A 14,127-nucleotide genomic window follows, 5' to 3' on the forward strand; every position below is an offset into this window, starting at 1 on the left:
TCGAGACCCAAACTGATGTAATTTTCATTAATAACCATTGTTAGATGTAAATTCGGGGTAAATCATAATGATTTCACGACTTAATAGATATCACCCTAACATTATGTCGCGACCCAGTTTGTGCGCTGCTGCTGAAGTGTTTTTTGTAATGTTTCTAAGATTAAAGAACAAAATTATTATGAGTTATGTTCTTGATGATCTTGATGGAAAATTCAAAAAAGAAAAAAATATTCAAAAAGAAATGGAAATCCAACAGAGTTATACATTTTATTTAAATTTTTTGCAAGGGTGTTGTGCTGACATATTGATCCAAACACAAAATGTGAATTCAACTGGTGAACCACTACATGTGAAAATGTTTTACTCTTATTTTATTTTGTGTTCAATGTTCTCAGTGCTTGCCAACGCCCACAGTTTTTATATACAAAAAAATCCTGAGAAGAGATTTCTCCCCACTCGCCCCTGGGGCAGACTGTTTCGGATCATCACTTTCTTTTGCTCATGAAACAAAAGTTCTCTCTACGCCTTGCTCTTGTGACAGTTCTTCAGAGCGTCGCCGAGCGCCGCCAAAACCATGTCAGCGTTGGCCTTGCTGCAGTTGTATCCCATGAGACCCACACGCAGCACCTGTGTGACACAGCGAGAGAAGGGATCGGTCTGGCAGCGTGCGCAAAACACGGAACGTCGCCATAACTTTGGCTTCAATGTTCTCGGCAATCTTGCAGCAATGTTATCTGTTAGCAAGTTTGTCAAATTCAACTCATCCATTAAGAGACAAGTTATTACAGGGAACATAGCTGAACACAGTTTCTCTGTGACCTGTATGAGTAATTAATCCCCTCCACGTGCACACACACGCGTATACGCATACACACTCACACACACACACACACACACACACACACACACACAGTCTCAGTTTGCCCTTATCCTCACCAAGCCCACAGAGGGCCCCAGGCCTCCTGTGATTTCCATCTGGTGGTGTTTCATCATGTAAGCTACAATCTCCCTCCAGTTGTACCCCGAGGGAATGGCAATAGTGGTGACCGATGGCAACCTCAGGCTCTGGAAGACAAATCACACATGTCTGTCAAAATTGCTAATGATTCTCGCGAATGAATTCAGAATCAGAATCAGAATCAGAATCAGAATCGGGTTTATTGCCAAGTAGGTTTACACATACAAGGAATTTGTTTTGGTCAGGTGGTGCGTAACAGTGAACATAAAATAAGATAAATAGAGTAGAAATAGTGCAGTAAAAAACATAACAGACATAACATAACATAACATAAACATAGTGCAACAATGTTTATGTTATGTTATGTTATGTCTGTTATGTTTTTTACTGCACTATTTCTACTCTATTTATCTTATTTTCAATTCAATTTAAATGCCTGTTTTCATTAAGACATATCTAGTGTGTATTGGGTGGATGCAACCCAAGATATCAACAGGAAAAACTTGATCTAGCCTGGATTTTGGATATTGCCGGTCTATATCCCATTACACATCCCAAACTGGCTATTTACTTCAAGCCCAAATTACTCCACTGTCTCTCTGTTGTGGGACTTACTTTGTCTGGAATGAATAGCTTGAGACCCAGATCCTCCAGGCCTTTATACAGGTGCTCTGCCACCTCCTTGTGATGTCGCCATGAGTTCTCTAGGCCCTAAGGAAGCATACAGGTGCTCAAAACAAATACTGGCACTGCCCCGTTATATAACAGAGGTTGCGGCTGCTATACAAACAAATCTCACCATCTCGCCCTGTCAAATATCCTGCCATTTAAATGGCTCTTTTGGAAATTGCCACAGGGGTTATTTTATTTGCGCTGCACATGCATAGGGTGAATGCATAGCCATGATGAGGACATGAGCATTTTGTCATATAAAGTTTGTTTAACTCTCATTAATAAAATAAATAGGAAAATTGTGGTTGAGTGTACTTTTCAGCAGAGAACTTGGCTTTCTGGGGACCAGATATGTATTTCAAGGCTCCTGAATGCTCAATATAGGATATAGAAAGTCCATTTGTGGTTTGCCAGCACACAGTACATTTAAATATATTTATTCTGACAATCTGGTTAATCTAGTATTTCCTCTCTGCTTGTTCTTAACAGATGAAGGCTGGGATGACAGCTTTCCTTCATACCTTCTCTGCAAGGATAGCCAGGCTCTCTCTCAGAGCAAAGAAGCCAGACACAGGCCCTGTGTGGTGGTATCTAGAAGGTAAAGGAAAGCGGTTTACTGCATAAGTTTTCAAATTTGTTTTTATCTCAATGTCCCCCAAAATATTCACCCAGCATTTTAGGCTGTTGATTTCCTGTGCATATGTAATGCATTACAAAATACTGAATAGCAATGTTCCCAATATTACGAAGGCTGTGGGAACCAGACAGGGACAGTTTAGTTTGACAGTGTGGTATAAACTTTATGAAAGGCAGACATACAGTAAAAACTGAATATTCTTAAATATGATTTTTTTTCTTCTTTTTTCCATTTTGCTGTGGACACTCTGAGACTCCTTTATCCTGAACCCCAGTGTAGGACCCCCTGCTTTAATGTCTGCTGTAAATGTTTCCTCAGAACTTAGTTCTGTAACCACTTCTTGGTGCAATCCCAGAAGTGGTTACAGAGCGTGTGTTTAGGTAACACGGATGAGGAGTGCTGATTGCTAACAGAGCATAATCCTAATAAATCTTTGTGGATGATTTTGAAGCACTTGGGGAGTTGCGTCTGTTTGCGCAACAGGACACGCTTACAAAATCACCCACTGAACCCTGTGAAGTTTTTTTTCAGTCCCTTTGGGCTCCATGCTAGAGACCTTGATCTTTTGGCTCAGCAAACACACCTATCTGCTTAGGGACGTCATAACACGTTCTACACGTGAGCAGGTCTTACATTCTTGCCGGTTTGCCGTCACAGCCCCAATAATTGGACAAGTAAGTCATGTCCAGGAGATAGGACACTGGCTTCGTTTTCCGGTTGAACATCTTCTCACTGTAAGAGCAGAGGGTGAAGACAACAGAGATTTATGTCCACAGTGTCATGCTGCCACGCTTAGAGTCTCAAATGCAAAGTCACTCCAGTGATTATGTATGCGATTTTGTCAGACCCTCGTACCATGCTCTTTCATTAAAGGAGATGGGGGCGGTCCCTGGAGGGGCATTCAAAGCCTTCTGGGAGCCGGTGTACAGGATATCAATTTCTACGCACACATGGACACAGGCATACGGGCATGAGGTGATACTTGTGCGTACGTGCATGAAAAGTCCTACCACAAGCTAATACAGACGTGAGGGTTGGACCATACAAGGGCCTCCCTGGTAAAAATGAGTAGATACCCTGGACTTACTTTGCTTGTCCATGTAAAGGGGTGCACCACCCAAAGATGCCACCGAGTCCACTAAGAACAAGCAGTTGTGCCTGAGAAGGGAAACAAAGTCTGAGCAAACTTCACAGAACGGGCAGCCGTGTCGTAACAGCGAGGACGCAGCAGACGTGAACGTCACTTGAACCTTCACGGGCTGGATGAGTGATATGGGCGGGTCTAAGAATGCAGCTCACTGGCGGCACAGGTCTCCGATGCCATCGACGGGGTGGGCGATGCCCGCAGAGGATTCGCCGTGTGTTAGGAAGAAGAGCACAGGCTTGTGCTTGGCCAGGGCCTGTAGAGAGAGGGAAGGGTAACAGCTTAGTCCATGATGTCACGTCTGGTTAATTATTCAATCAATCACTCATAACCATAATGTACTAAAGCAGCTATTTGATTGGACTGCCCAAGAGGAGCTGTGTGGATTGCAAAGAGACAACCATACAAACACTATGGCAAAGGACAATGGGCAGTAATACAGTGTTGCAAAGTCAAATCAAAATATATTTGAATATGATTGTTTTCAATGACTATTTAAGTAGCTCTCTATAATGTCAAAATGAAATAGTAACATAATATTATAACATAATGATGAGAACAGGCCATTCAGCCCAACTTGCTCGCCTTTATCCTACATACCACTAAAGTACCTAGTACCTAGTATCTAGAGCTCAGTTTACCTACAAACTAGATAGTATCTTGCACAATATCAAGCATGGTGTTGAAAACGCCCTCTTCTGGGAGTTTCCTGCCTCTACTACATGACCTGCCAAGCTATTCCACCAAGTGACTACTCTGTGTGTGAAACATTCCTTTTGCTAATTTCGATTGATGCGCCCTCGCTGTACCAACAGAACTCAACCTGAAATTGCTCTTATAGTTCTTTTTGTTAATCTTTTAAAACAGGGCTCGTCCGGGATTTGAACCCGGGACCTCTCGCACCCTAAGCGAGAATCATACCCCTAGACCAACGAGCCAACATACAAGGTGAAGAACAACCTAAACTGTCCTTAGTGTAGCAGATTTTCTGAGCGATCCCATTAAATCAAAAAGTGAATGAAGTCTACCTTTGCTGATTTTGAATCCAGAATAAGCCAGATTGCAGAGTTAGTTAGTACCAAATACCAAAGGTCCCATAACTAAAACATCAGATCGGACTAGTCACGCTGTCATGAAGACCAAGGAACTGCCCATGAAACTTTGAGACAAAGTTGTTATGAAGCAAAAAGCTAGAGAATGGTATAAAAAAAGACTGGCAAATGCAAATGTGTTGAATTTCTTGTGTTTGTGATTGGAGGAAATATTTCAGTACATGAAAATGTAAAGCTGTAATAAGACAAAATGTGAAAAGGTTCAAGGGGGTGAATACATTCTGAAGCTGTATATGTTTGGGGATGGGGTGGTGGGTGAGTAGCTGTTGTTTAAGAAAAATGTATCAAGATATTGCTCATCATTATAATTATTATTGTAGTGACAATCCTGAAGACATTACCTGCTCAATTTCTTGGTTGGTAAAGTAACCACCTGGAGCTTTCACCATAGTGTGAACATTGGCACCTGTTGCCAAGGAAAAAAGATTCATTAAAGTTTTATGACGATTTTATGACGAAAAAGAATTATACTGGTTTTAAGAAAATGAATTCCACTGCCAAAATAGGGAAAATAAGAAACCAATAGCTAAATATATTAACAAGAAATGTTGTGAAATACACTTTACCCATTCTGCCAGCGATTTCAGCTACGCGCTCTCCCCAGATTCCATTGATAGCTACGAGAACGGTCTCTCCTGGCTCCACGGTGTTGAAGACGGCGCATTCCATGGCTGTGTGCCCAGACCCGCTCATGGCAATCGTCATGTTATTCTCTGTCTGGAAGGCGTACTGTATTCCCTTCTTGATGTCATTCATAATCTGCAACAGCAGAACAACGCATTGGCATGACTATAAATATACATATGCATATTTATTATTTAATATGATGATTTATGAACGTGTATTATTATTATTATTATTGGCTGAGTAATATTTCAAAGCACAATTTAAACTTAATATAATGCGCTATTCTTGGCACATATTACTGTAAACAACTTACAGCAACGTGTTCTCAAGGATGTGTCAAACCATGGTCTTCCACTGACCATTCTGCGTTATTTAACAAAACAGTAAAACTATTGTTTGATACTTAGTACTACAGCATTTACGATATAGGATTTCCTGTTCTTTGGATCCACGTCCAAATGTAAGCAAGCAAAAACACATACTGGTAATATTAACGGAATTAAAATAAACAGTTTTACTGAAACAGAACACAACCTACGTAAAACTATTCAGTTTTGTAAGTTCACTGTTTTTATCATACTAGTCTTAATAGCAAGGCTGGCTGTACATCCGTATTAAACATTTTACTTGTCAAATGTGTTCATAATATACTAGTTATGTTATAACTAATCTACCTGTAAAAATATCGAAAAAAATAGATACCTCAAACATTTCTGGATGCATATGACCAATAATTGGTCTCCCCCCTGCGGCCAGAATGCGCGGGGGCACATTGGATGGCCCCGGCCCAAACAGGTAACGAAAAGGAGCCTCAAGGGGTCTAAGCAGGCACTGAGGCGGGGGGATAGAGACGGACGACATAGCGCGGTGGAAGCGAGGCATCAGAGCCGGCGAAATCGCTGCTGGCAGTGAACTCTCCAATGCAACCTGCTGCGCCAGAAGCGCGCCCCTGCAAAACAGAGCCCTCTTCATCGTTGCTTTGGTTCGCCGCTGCGGGTATCACGACTGCAACGAAGATCCACTCACTAAATGTAAGTCTGGTTTTTGCCCAAGTTTTAAAACAAACAGGTCTTTGACCTCGAGCGCACCGATTTGTGAACGTCACTGTTTTGGGGGAGTGTTTTGGGAAAAACTGGCAACGTAATCGAAGAGTCATTATGGACGTTAGTTTGTTCTGATACAGTGTTCTGAATGTCTCGCCAAAAATTATATTTGTTTATTTACAAATATTACAATAAATGACAAGACACAGATTTACCAGTTAAATGAACACAAAACTGTAACTTGATGCTAAACTTTACAACCACAGTTTGGTTTTTAAAGATTAACAGAGCTGAGAAGATGTCATTATTAACATATTCCCACAGTTACTGGTTTTTGAAGATACACTGTGTGGTGGAATGCTTCATACCTGTTTGGGATGCCATAGTAAGTTTAACAGATGGAGTTATTAATGCAGAAACAGGTTATCTGGTTTGTTGTGATTTGTTAGCGATGCACTTTATCACGGGATTCACAGACGTATGAACGTAATGATGTTTGCCTGTGGAGGGATCAATTTTGTGACCTTTGTATGGTGATGAGATTGCTTTGATCAATGGTACCATTGATCGGTTGCCTAATGAGAGATTGTCACCTTCCCTCTTAGTACTATCATATCCTCAGAGTTTGGTTTCGTACAAAAGATGCTCTGTTGATCTTCCTACTGTCAATTTGGCCTGCAGTTATTAAGGTAACTGGTGAGTCTGCCCTCTTATAGGGACTTGGGATGTGATTGGCAGAGCAGGATGCACACACGCGCACACACATACGCACACACACAAATGCATGCACGCATGCACACACACAAACGCACACACCCACACACACACACACACACACACAACAATGAATACTAAACATGGATGCACAGTGCCTAGCAGATTCATACAATTTTATCATCATTATTATTATTATATATTGCAACAATGGGGTTTACGATGGCAGGTTGAATATGCTTGTTATAGTCTGCTGAAATAAGAACCTCAAGAGCCACTGGAGAAACAGTTTGGATAATAAACCAGTGCTGTGGTACTGTGTATGAATGTAGTACATCTTTGAGATCAATGTTATGAGTGACACAGAACATAGAACAGGGTAACAGGGGGGAGAGGGGGCAGTTGGGTAATTTATAACCAGCTGTTTGCACACAGCCATCCGTGACCCAGAACATGCAGTCTAGTGCTGCCTAGTTGGCGATAAGAATGTTTTCTCTTTAGGAACGGACATCATAGTTTTGTGGTCGTATGGAATTAGTGGTTCAGGAGGGAGGTAGTGTGACGCCCCAAGGCCCGTGTCACCATCCCCGAGAACATTACAGACAAGTGTAGTACTTTAAATTCTATATGTACAGTACATTATTATCAGCAGATGCTCTATGTATCATATTCTGTAAATAGCTTACATTGGAATAATGTGGGGCATAAAGAAGCTAAATGGCTGTGTCCGTGAGACATACAAAAAGAAAGATTTGCTCAGCCCATAAGAAGAAAAAGAAGTTATTTTGAGTTTTCCAAGCATACAGTTGTAATCAAAAAATAATTTTAAGCTGAATAAAAGGAATGATTATGCAAACCTTGATTTTGCTTCAGGCTGTCTAGAGCACTTTCCTGTTACAGGTTACAAGTGTCCAGAGATCATGTAAGGTTCCCTGGGGTCTGAAAATTCACTATGGTGAAGGCTCTCAATTGAATTTAAGTCAGGTGACTGTGATGAATGATACGCAACCTTGCTTCCTCCTGCTCAATCTATGTCTTTGCACAACTGGGTCAAGACAACGAAACCATCCCATTCTGTGGTTTAAATTTTTTCAACCTACATTAATTTTAAGAAAAAGAAAATTTTGCCTACTTAACTTTCTCATCCAGCCTACTCAACTTATATACTTAATAGTAGCCAACTAAGCTGTTTCAGACACGACCACTCCTTTTTGCACACCGCACCATGCTTTCCACCGCCCTGACAAAGTTTCCATATAATGTAGGGGAAAAGTGCCTCAGACTGGCTGTGGCAGAGAGCAGAAAGACCTGAAGCACATACGGTGCTTACACACTTATGCTACAACACAAGGTCTCCCACAAATGAAAACCCATCAAATGTAATGTTTAAGTGAAAAGAATTTCACAAGGAAGTGTGTAAATGTGTAAAAAATGTATTTAAACACAAATACAGATGCCTCATTATTAAAACTCACTTCTTCATTCACATTTTTAAGATCTGCCTGTCTGTCACACCACTATAATGTCTTCTATCAACTGAGGAGCTGACTAGCATGCTGTCTTGCCCCTACTGTCCATCAGTTGAGATGTACAGTCATTGTGCTTGAGGACTATAGACCGTAGGTGCCTTATCAACCAGAAGATCTGGTTGATAGGGGCGACATGGCTCAGGAGGTAAGAGCGTTTATCTGGCAGTCGGAGGGTTGCAGTCCTGGGCGTGTCAAAGTGTCCCTGAGCAAGACACCTACCAACCAATTGTTCCCAATGAGCTGATTGGTACCTTGCATGGCAGCCTTTCACCGTTAATGTGTGAGTGTGTGTGTAAATGGGTGAATGAGAGGCATCAATTGTAAAGTGCTTTGGATAAAAGCGCTATATAAATGCAGTCCATTTACCATTTACCAAGGGCTATTGCTTGTTGAGATGGCGAGTACTCTGCTGACTGAAACTCCCTTCTTCCTCAGATGAGGCTACTGTTAACCATTGTGGCAACAGTTGGCAGGTTCATAATGAACGCATTTGAGGTATTGAAATGAACTACAGCCAAATGCAAGTGCTCTTGCTCTTGTTCCTATGTCTGATGCCATTGGAAGAAAGAGGGGCGGACATCAACAGCAGTAAACAGACGAAAAGAAATTCAGAGGATGTTGTTTAGAGGGTAACAGATGTGTTATCCGCTAAAAGAATCGATTCAACAGGAAAAAACAAGTTGTATTTGTCTGACAACACTCTCACTTTCGTGAGAAGTGGCTATATCCAGTCTAGTACGCATGTCGATGCAAGGACTTTGACCCCAACCTCTCCTGCTCCACAGTCAATAAGTAGACTGGCTTGTAAATAAGTACGATGCATTCAACTGTGTGTAGCCTTTGTACTGTGGTGGAGCCCAACACCTACCATAGAGAGGAGAAAGACCAAGGGGAACTCCCAAATTTGGCTTTAAAAGGGGGAGTTAGGTAATCTGTCCTGGGGTAATGTTTGCTGGAGAGTCGTGGGGCTTGTTAACTCTCTGAGTGCTACTAGAACTCTGCATTTACAAGGCCCGTGAAATCCTTTTGGTGAGGGTTGTTCACTCCAGTGAGTGAGAAGTGGGCTGTTGGGCTTTTCAGTGGCTTGTCCATGGCTTGTCCAGGGCTTTTCCAGGGCTTGATGCTGGAGAAGCCTAGGGGTAGGTGAATGTTAATCATCTGTACAGCCTCATCTGGTTCAGAGTATAGGACATATGGCTGTGTCAGACGGTCAGTTGGAATGAGTGGTGTATTGCAAACTCTTATCTCTGACCCCAGGTTGAAGGCAGTACTATCAGGGAGAGGGGACAGGGCTGTGTCCTAATGGTAGACTGTCCACGGTGTTACTGACCCATCACAGATGCCCCGTATCTCTTCCACAAGTGAAGAGTTCGGTTCGTTCACTACTTTGTAGTCAATAGTATTACCCGGTTTGTCCAAATTCTTTAAAACATCCTGTGCTGCCAGATTGAGGTTCTTGAGAAATGTAAGGGCATATATCATGGTAGGGCTGGCTACTGTGAATGGCAAAAGTTAAAGTTTTAAATGGAATAAAGTCATGAAGCATAGTTTGCAAATATCTGTTACAGTTACAGTCTCACGAACCTAAAATGATAAACCTGGGGTCAAGTTAATAACAACAAACTACTGTATTTCCATTTACTTGCAGATGATCCATTTTGATGTTTTCCCTCAGGCAATTTTGCTGTTGAATATTCACCTGATTACTGAGTGACGGAAATTCAAGGTGTCTGAATGCTGGACATTTCTGTGTCAAAGTGGCAAGCTCAAGCAGTCACAACTTTTTTCACAGATGAAGATTTTCCTATCGCATTTGAGAGAGTGGCCTGGATTCACTCAGTCCATAACTTTGACTGTGCATAGATATTCTTCACAGATACAGTTTGCCATGTTTATTGAGTATGGGGATTGCTGTACTTGCAGATTGTGTTTGTGAACCCTGGCAGTTAATTTAGAATCAAATACATATGTTGATTAAAATCAGGCAAATGTCCGTTATGGCTGAATCCCTGTGAAATATTGATATAAATATCAGTACTACAGCTGCAGTAGAACCTTATAGTTTGACACAGATGTGAGATAAGTCTGCCCAACTTCTGAGAATGTGCTCTGCTAATTAACTGAAGGCAGTGAGTTCTTCTGATGAATCATGATCTTGTGTATGCGGGGCTCTAATTTGAGTTGGTGATTCATGCCAACTCAACCCCTACAGAACACCGAATTCAGAAACTGTAAGTTCCCTTTCCAGACCCTTTAGAGATGGCATCTGCTTGGTCGACACTACAGCCAAAATGAAAAAATTTATGGATTACACATTTATGGGTTCTTACCAGCAGGGGGAGTGTGTAGCACATTTTTTACCGTCACAATAAATAAAAGATTTTCCCTCTCTCATGAGAAGGCTCCTGATTTTTAGACTGGGATCAGGTGCAATTTCGCCCTCCTTTATGAGATTGAGGGCAGGGTGAATGCTGTCTCTGTCTCCTCGCCACATTACTGCTAGCCCCTCTTTGTGATTTCATTTTTGCTGTGTCTGACTGCCCGCCCTGCAATTTTCAAGGTCTCGAGTAAAATATTTGTCAGTGTACGGTCAGAGTAATAAGATTGTTGGCCTGTACCTGCCTCTGTCTCTTCAGTGCATGCAGTTCAGCTGTGAATGAACAGGGCCCAGCCAGTCACAGCTGGATCTACACAATAAATATGCCACTATCAGTGAGGGAGTGGTTTGGGGACTGGGTTTATGCTGTGGGAGTCATGGGCAGACTCAACTCCATGTGAGTCATTACCCAGCTTCTGTTTTATGCCCGTTTCATCAGATTTCTGGCAAGGATGATAAATGAATCTGATCAATGGCATCATCATGCCCCTCCCCATGAATCAGTCTCTCTAATGTAGATTCATTCGGTAAATTTCATCAAACTGAATCCATTATTAATTTCTGCTGAAATAAATGCACATGGAATTCATCAACTTATTACCTCGTTATGTAAAAATTGTATGAATTATTACATGTATAAACCTCAAGGGGAATATTGGGAAGTCTTGAATTTTTGAACAGTACTTCTCTGAATACTTGAGGCAAATGCACTTGCAGGCATGCAGATGTTTCTGCCTCCTTGGACTGAGAAACAGTGGTGCGTTGCTTTAAGAAAGCGCGTCAAATGATCAAAGCGTGAGTTCCTCCTGCTGCTAAATTATTCAGGGTTCAGTTCGTCTTAGCTGAGACGAGACGGTCAGGAGATGAGTCAGAAAACGGCACCTCCCCACCCCGTCTGCCCATCACTTCCGCTGTCCCAGCCGCGTGGCTGCAGGGCGTGCGCTCTTTCCTGTCTCCCGGCTTAAGGAGCGCCCAGGAGAAAGGGCTGCTGGGAACTGTGGATCCATCAACATCAGGAGCAAAGAGGACAATGTGAACATCTGTTAAAACTGGGATCAAAGTATAAATTATGTGGCATAATTATTAATATTTTTGTTATGAGTTGTTTTGTTATCATAAAAATTATGATGATAGTTCTATTGCAGTGATAATGATGGAATATTATTGTCATCATAACTATCATAATTATTACGATAATTATATATAATTATTTTTCACGTATTAAGGCAAGTATGTACACTGACACGCACACACACACGTGCATACACACACACACACAAAAACACGCACGCATGCACACACACCCCGCTTGTCTGAATGGAACTGCTCTGTGCTCCCTTTTCCATCAGATGGCTCCAGTCCCCACCCGCCAGATCCCGGAGCCTCAGAAACCTCACTCATTTATCATGTGAGCCAGACCGGAGAGACAGAGACAAGCTAGAGACAGTTACAGGAGGAGGGGGAGGGGGATGGGGTGTCAGACAGTTAAAAGGGGGGGGGGGGGGTGTGCTGCCTGCACCTGCAGTGAGGTCAGAGTCTGTCTTTCGCACAGTGTTAAAAAAAGTGTCCCTTTTCGACTGTTCTAGCTATGGTATCTTCTAGAACCAGACGGACGGTCCTCATCCACTGCCCTCTATTGTGACTGAACCACATTAACAATGGATTCGACCCAGCCACACTTTTTTCTGCACAAACCGCACGTCATCATTTTGCCATTCACTGTGACTCACACAGCGGCTTGTTTCAAAGGCGTAGGTGACGGGCGGTCACGTGAACGTGCACCTCTCTAAAGTATGGCCACTGCAGAACTGATCAATACGCAGTCAGAGGATTCAAAGGGAAAATTAGCAAGGAGGGACAATTATGAGAACGGGCTGACGAATCAGAAAAGAAAAGGTCAGGCAGTCTTCACGCAATTTCCTTACATTTTGTGGCGTAATGCAAGGAGATGCACTGAATACCTTGCTTGCCAAGAGCGTGACTATCTTTTTCTTCTGCAATTCCAGAGCTGATTAACTTTTTAATAAAACAACATATAAACTGTTCTTAAAATGTAAATATTTTTTTACATTACATTACATTATAGGCATTTAGCTGACGCTCTTATCCAGAGCGACTTACAACAGTGTAACCAAACTCAGGATCAAGTCCACTTAAGTCCATTGAATAAAATGTAGATAAAAAGCCTTTACTATAGTAGCATACAGTAAGGAGAAACAAGATAGTCTGAACCAAAAATTTTTTTTTTTTTTTTTTTTTTTTTTTTAGTAGTTATGGGAGAGGGTTTAGGGAAGAGGAGAGAGGTATACAGAGAAGAGGTGCGTCTTGAGTTTCCGTTTGAAGGTGCTCAGACACTCTGCTGTTCTGACCTCCACTGGAAGATCGTTCCACCATCATGGGGCCAGAACTGCAAAGAGTCGAGACCTTGTTGCTGCTCGTGTAGGGGGAGGAATCAGCCGCCCTGTAGTAGCCGATCGGAGCGATCTGGCCGGCTTGTAGGGTCTGATCATCTTCTGCAGATAACCAGGAGCTGACCCCTTGACTGCTTGGAAAGCAAGCACCAGTGTCTTAAACCGGATGCGAGCTTGCACTGGTAGCCAGTGGAGGGAGATGAGGAGGGGAGTGACGTGGGAGTCACGAGGGAGGTTGTAAACCAAACGTGCTGCTGCATTCTGGATGAGCTGAAGGGGTCTGGTGGCTGATGCTGGGAGGCCAGCCAGGAGGGAGTTGCAGTAGTCCAGACGTGACAGTATCATGGCCTGGACCAGGAGCTGTGTGGAATAATTGGTGAGGAGTGGTCTTATTCTGCGGATATTGTACAGGATGAACCTGCACGACCGGGTAGTTGCCGCGATATTCTCAGAGAGTGCCAGCCTGTTGTCCAGCACAACTCCAAGATTTCGGGCACTCTGCGAAGGGTGTAGGGGAGTGTCTCCTAAAGAAATGGGCAGATGAGAAGTGGGAGAGGTAAGAGAAGGAATATGGAGAAGTGGAATATGATATGGAATTTTAAGGCATTTATTGGAAACAATTACTATAGAGGTGCATACATTTATGAGAAATCTCCCAATAAAATGAATTAATAACCACATGAATAACCAACAGAGTCCATAGCTGCTGGATACAACTGACCTTGTCCTGTCAGGGTATAGGGTGGGCTCAATTTGGCTGCTTTAGCATCCCCTTGTGATACTTCAGACATCCACTGTCTCCCCAGGTGCCATATATGCTATTTTTCCAAATGGAGCTAGCTCTATCCTGTGCTACTATTTGGACAATAGGGTATAATAGAGTCACTGCCTATAGTCAAGAGC

General features: G+C 42.5%; 1 protein-coding gene and 1 non-coding gene across 2 annotated transcripts; both read right to left on the reverse strand.

Annotated features, from left to right (window-relative positions):
• Positions 1-352: 352 nt before the first annotated feature.
• Positions 353-6,197, reverse strand: agxtb (alanine--glyoxylate and serine--pyruvate aminotransferase b). The gene is made up of 11 exons (XM_035420847.1): positions 5,853-6,197; positions 5,090-5,282; positions 4,865-4,929; positions 3,567-3,667; positions 3,355-3,425; positions 3,123-3,207; positions 2,901-2,999; positions 2,152-2,221; positions 1,574-1,669; positions 937-1,065; positions 353-627 (listed from the first exon to the last, which is right to left on the reverse strand). Exons 1-11 carry the CDS (start codon positions 6,120-6,122, stop codon positions 520-522), a joined length of 1,287 nt encoding a protein of 428 aa, XP_035276738.1. The 5' UTR covers positions 6,123-6,197; the 3' UTR covers positions 353-519.
• On the reverse strand, positions 4,278-4,349 carry trnap-agg. Its single transcript has one exon. It is a non-coding gene; the product is annotated as a tRNA-Pro (tRNA).
• Positions 6,198-14,127: the final 7,930 nt, after the last annotated feature.

Source organism: Anguilla anguilla, chromosome 6 (assembly GCF_013347855.1).
Source record: "Anguilla anguilla isolate fAngAng1 chromosome 6, fAngAng1.pri, whole genome shotgun sequence".
In the NCBI taxonomy this organism is placed as follows: Eukaryota; Metazoa; Chordata; class Actinopteri; order Anguilliformes; family Anguillidae; genus Anguilla; species Anguilla anguilla.